The sequence below is a fragment of the Oreochromis aureus genome, linkage group 8 (assembly GCF_013358895.1).
Source record: "Oreochromis aureus strain Israel breed Guangdong linkage group 8, ZZ_aureus, whole genome shotgun sequence".
Lineage (NCBI taxonomy): Eukaryota > Metazoa > Chordata > Actinopteri > Cichliformes > Cichlidae > Oreochromis > Oreochromis aureus.
In genome coordinates this window covers 18,020,871-18,025,926 of record NC_052949.1, presented here as the reverse complement: position 1 = coordinate 18,025,926, position 5,056 = coordinate 18,020,871, and the positions used below count along the sequence as shown (strand labels likewise).

General features: G+C 38.2%; 1 protein-coding gene across 1 annotated transcript; it reads left to right on the top strand.

The window, feature by feature from the left end:
• The first annotated feature begins 2,549 nt into the window (after nucleotides 1–2,549).
• Nucleotides 2,550–4,827, top strand: LOC116321908 (testisin-like). The gene is made up of 7 exons (XM_031741843.2): nucleotides 2,550–2,633; nucleotides 2,789–2,809; nucleotides 2,993–3,155; nucleotides 3,423–3,691; nucleotides 3,780–3,925; nucleotides 4,003–4,245; nucleotides 4,361–4,827. The coding sequence occupies exons 1-6, from the start codon at nucleotides 2,579–2,581 to the stop codon at nucleotides 4,231–4,233; spliced, it is 885 nt and encodes a 294-aa protein (XP_031597703.2). The 5' UTR covers nucleotides 2,550–2,578; the 3' UTR covers nucleotides 4,234–4,245; nucleotides 4,361–4,827.
• The last annotated feature ends 229 nt before the right edge of the window (nucleotides 4,828–5,056 follow it).

The window sequence follows — 5,056 nt, the reverse complement described above, 5'->3', positions numbered from 1 at the left end:
TCTTTTTTTTACCCTCATCAGTCTACACTTAGAATGCCCAGGGACAAATTTAATTTTCCATTTTCAATTCAATTTATTTATACAGCGCCAAATCACAACAACAGTCACCTCAAGGCACTTTTTGTTGTAAGGTAGACCCTACAATAATACATACAGAGAACAAAAACAACAATCATATGACCCACTATGAGGAAGCACTTTGGCAACAGTGGGGAGGAAAATCTCCCTTTTAACAGGAAGAAACCTCCAGCAGAACCAGGCTCAGGGAAGGGCGGCCATCTGCCGCAAATGGCTGGGGTGAGAGAAGGAAGACAGGACAAAAGACATGCTGTGGAAAAGATTAATAACAAGTATGTTTCAATGCAGAGAGGTCTATTAACATATAGTGAGTGAGAAAGGTGACTGAAGAAGAAATACTCAATGCATCATGGGAATCCCCCGGCAGCCTACGTCTATTGCAGCATAACTAAGGGAGGATTCAGGGTCACCTGGTCCAGCCCTAACTATATGCTTTAGCAAAAAGGAAAGTTTTAAGCCTAATCTTGAAAGTAGAGATAGTGTCTGTCTCCCGAATCCAAACTGGAACCTGGTTCCACAGAAGAGGGGCCAGAAAACTGAAGGCTCTGCCTGTGCTGTAATGGGGTGATATATACTTCAAGGTCATTAACATAAGATAGGGCCTGATTATTAAAGTCCTTGTATGTTAGGAGCAGGATTTTGAATTCATTTCTGGAGTTAACAGGAAGCCAATGAAGGGAAGCAAATACAGGAGAAATATGCTCTCTCTTTCTAGTCCTTGTCAGTATTCTTGCTGCAGCATTTTGGATTAACTGAAGGCTTTTCAGGGAGTTTTTAGGACTTACTGATAATAAAGAATTACAGCAGTCCAGCCCAGAAGTAATAAATGCGTGAATTCATTTTTCAGCGTGATTCTGAGACAGGATATTTCTAATTTTAGACAGATTGTGCAAATGGAAGAAAGCATTTCTACATATTTGTTTAATTGAAGGTGCATATCCTGGTCAAAAATGACTCCAAGATTCCTCACAGTGTTACTGGAGGCCAAGGTAATGCCATCCAGAGTAAGAATCTGTTTAGAAACCATATTTCTAAGATTTCCAGGGAACAGGAATAATTTCAATTTTAGCTGAATTTAGAAGCAGAAAATTAGAGGTCATCCATGTCCTGCAGTTTAACTAATTGGTGTGTTATATGGCTTCATGGATAGATAAAGTTGAGTATCATCTGCAAAGCAGTGAAAATGCATGCTATGACTTCTGATGATACTGCCCAAGGCAAGCATGTATAATATAAACAGAACTGATCCTAGCACTGAACCCTGTGGAACTCCATAATTAACCTTAGTGTTCCTATAACACAATGCTTTCACTGTTATGGTGAACTGTATTGAGCAGCTGATTATTGATGGCACACTCATGATGGTAGAACTGAGACCAAACATCTGACCATTGCCATAAATCTAAGATATGCTGGAGTGCTCCCATGAGATTGTTTACAGGATTTCTGAAGCTTAGTTGGAATGATCACCAGGTTCTTTGTTACTTCACTTCGAGAAGCCTATCAGACTACTTTCGTTGTCATTGTGGCCATTCTTTATAGCCTTCCCAGATCTGTTGGTTGATATTGTGAATGTCTCAGAGCTCTGCAGAAGGCTGCTTCAGTCTCACGGTGCATTTGCCTTGGTTATGTTACAAAATATTTTAACATGACCATATCTGTATAAATCTTTGATTTCAGGTAGTTTAGAATATCAGAGGTGACTTTTAAAAAAATAATTTCAAAAAAGTCTGAACACTTTATAAACATCTATAGATATTATGTTTCTTTTTGTAACCATGAAGTATGCAATGATTCATGACGAGGCAAAAAATTAACATAAACAATTTTAGTCTTAGGGTGTAAAGGGAATTAGTCATAATGGTTTCTGAATGTGATGTAAATAGTTGTCACATCATGACAACATGATACTGGATAGTCATTGAGACACATGACAAAACTAGTAAATATTTTGTCATTGAAATATCATTTTATGTCTGTATAGTAAACCATGGTGCTGAAACACACAACTGACACATCAATGACACCTGACACTTGTACAGAATTTCACCACAATCCCAGCAGATGACGCTTTCTCAGTCTTTGGATATTTTACATATTTAATCTCCTTATTTGGTTGGAGTCCACAGGGAGGTTTTTCAATGACTTTGAGAAGAATATTAATGTGGCAAGAAATACTGAACTGTAAAAAGGGCAGAAGTCTGTAACGAAAACTACTGCTAATATTCATGTTTATTACAAATATGACATATAAAAATCACTATATATATTTTTTAAAGTGAAACAAAACAAACAAACTATATATATTTTAAATTGCACTGTGGTCTTTAAGTCTTTGTACCAGAAATTAAAGAAAGAAGGAAATGCTTCAGCCGTGGGGTGTGCACATGGGAGGGGCAAATATAGTGGCAGGTGACACTCTGCTTATATATTTGCCACTCACTGCAATCTGGGTGACAAGTACAAAAAGAGGGACACACAAGAACTGTGCAGTTACAAAATGGCGTTGAGGCAGTGGATTCATTTACTGGCTTTGGTGAGCCTCCTGTCGGCAGGTAAGTCAGGCTTATGCCAACATGTGCATACAACATAAATGTTTTAGGTTAAAATATAGATGCAAATGTATATTTTCACTTAAAACTTTTTAAAATGGGATCTGAAAATTGTCTCCTCTCATGAACAACACTGATCCTGTTGTGTTTCTTTCCAGACTCAAATGCTCAGCTTGATGGTAGGTAAAACAACAATTTCTCTGAGTAAAAAACAAAATAATTCATTAAAATTATTCAAAACAAAAAAATTATAATTTTCCAAATAAATAACACGGAAATAAAAACACGGAAAACATGTTTTCTGTGTACCTACAATGATTTATGTTGCTTCTGAAGTTTGATCCTGCTGATCTTTGTTTCAGTATGTGGCACTGCTCCACTCAACGGCAGGATAGTGGGAGGTGAAGATGCTCCACCTGGATACTGGCCGTGGCAGGTCAGTGTGCAGCTACGTGGTAATCATTTTTGTGGCGGTTCCCTCATCAACAAAGAGTGGGTGATGTCTGCTGCTCACTGCTTCTCTGGGTGAGTAACACAAACATCTGTTTAATCTTTATACCTAAACTGATCCAGCTGGAACAGGACTTTGACTAATATTTGTCTAAGAAGGTGAATACCAGATTGGGAATTCTGGAAATGATGACATTCCTGAAACATTTAACGAACATAAATGTTGAAATACTGACTCAAGCTTTCTTACTCTTCCAGCTCAAATGCAGCATAACGACAAATTTTTACAGTACATTTTTTTGACAAAACTTCTATATTTTCTTTTACTTTCTTTAACTTTAGTTCAAGTCCGTCTGGGTGGATGGTTTCTCTTGGTCTTCAGAGTCTGCAGGGTGAAAATCCAAACAAAGTGTCCAGAAATGTTGCCAAAATCATTTTGCACCCAAACTATGACAGTGAGACCTACGACAACGACATCGCTCTGCTCAGACTCTCCTCACCAGTCAGATTCACTGACTACATCAGACCTGTGTGCCTGGCAGCGAGTGGCAGTGTGTTCAACAATGGCACTGATAGCTGGGTGACTGGCTGGGGTGCAGTCAAAGAGGGAGGTGAGCCTGGTGTTGGTGTTTCAGTGTTCATGCGTTCTGTAGTTCATTGGTTTATGTGTAAACAGCTCCTCATCTTTCTTCCCATCAGTGGCCTTACCCTTCCCACAAACGCTGCAAGAAGTGGAGGTGCCAGTTGTGGGAAACAGACAGTGTAACTGCCTGAATGGAGTGGGCACAGTCACAGACAACATGATCTGTGCTGGTGTTCTGGCAGGAGGCAAAGACTCATGCCAGGTAGGCTTCCTCATCTCATTTGGTTACATAATCAGGTGTTTCAAAGATTCTCAGATGTGTCCTCTTCATCTCTACAGGGAGACTCCGGAGGTCCAATGGTGAGTAAACAGGGCTCTGTTTGGGTCCAGTCTGGAATTGTAAGTTTTGGTTTTGGTTGTGCTCGGCCCAATCTGCCAGGAGTCTACTCCAGAGTGTCCCGTTACCAGTCCTGGATCAAGTCCCGCATTCGCTCTAATAGGCCAGGATTTGTGCCGTTCATCTCCAGTGGGCTGGACTCTGACAGCAACTACACCTGTCCTGGTCTCTAACAAGACCCTCAAGTGAGTCTGAATATGAATGAAAAAAAAAAAAAAATATATATATATATATATATTTAAATATAGCTTTCAGACTGTTTGGATCTCACTGATTATGAATCCTGTTTTACATCCACAGGGAGATAATAGCAGAGTCTTCATGGTTCCAAGTTGCTGTCGTAACAATCAGTGGACGTAAAGTGAGCCATGCAGATGTTGACATCTTTACCAACACCTGAAGATTTGGGTCATTCTTACAGGAGATTGTTGGTGAAACATCATCTCCTGCAGCACTTTTGACAAGATTTCACCAGTTACTGATTTTCCTTATTGCTGTCTTTTGCTGTCCTCATTATCTCCATGTTCCTGCTGTTATGATTTGTTGTTGTTGGAGGTTGATGTAGTTCATTATTACAAATGACCAACAGATGCTAACAATCTTCATTAGCACCCATTTATATTTATTTAATGTACTAATGATGCCCAGATCAAAATAAAGAAACTAATTCATATAAGCATTTTAAAAGAAATTTACATTTCTAAGTATAAAACCTGATTACTTTGTAATATTTTGGTATGTTTCTGTGGACTAATTATACATAAATATCTCTGTTCTGTGCATTCTGATGCTGTTGTCTAATTATAAAAAGGTATGATTATGTAAATTTAAGAACTAAATTGAAATGCAATTCTAATTACATATAGAATATAATAAACATTCATTAAGCACAAAAATGATTTTGTTTTTGACATCATTCAAAATTAAATATTATATATATTATTTATTTGTGAACAAAGCAATTTACATCATGAGTGAGAGTTTTAACAGATGTTT

What these genes read in the sequence shown, in the direction of transcription:
- LOC116321908 (XM_031741843.2), top strand. Translation starts at nt 2,579, where the DNA reads ATGGCGTTGAGGCAGTGGATTCATTTACTGGCTTTGGTGAGCCTCCTG. An exon ending in GGTGAGCCTCCTGTCGGCAG is followed by an intron (nt 2,634 to 2,788) that starts GTAAGTCAGGCT and finishes GTTTCTTTCCAG; the next exon opens with ACTCAAATGCTCAGCTTGAT. An exon ending in GGGTGCAGTCAAAGAGGGAG is followed by an intron (nt 3,692 to 3,779) that starts GTGAGCCTGGTG and finishes TCTTCCCATCAG; the next exon opens with TGGCCTTACCCTTCCCACAA.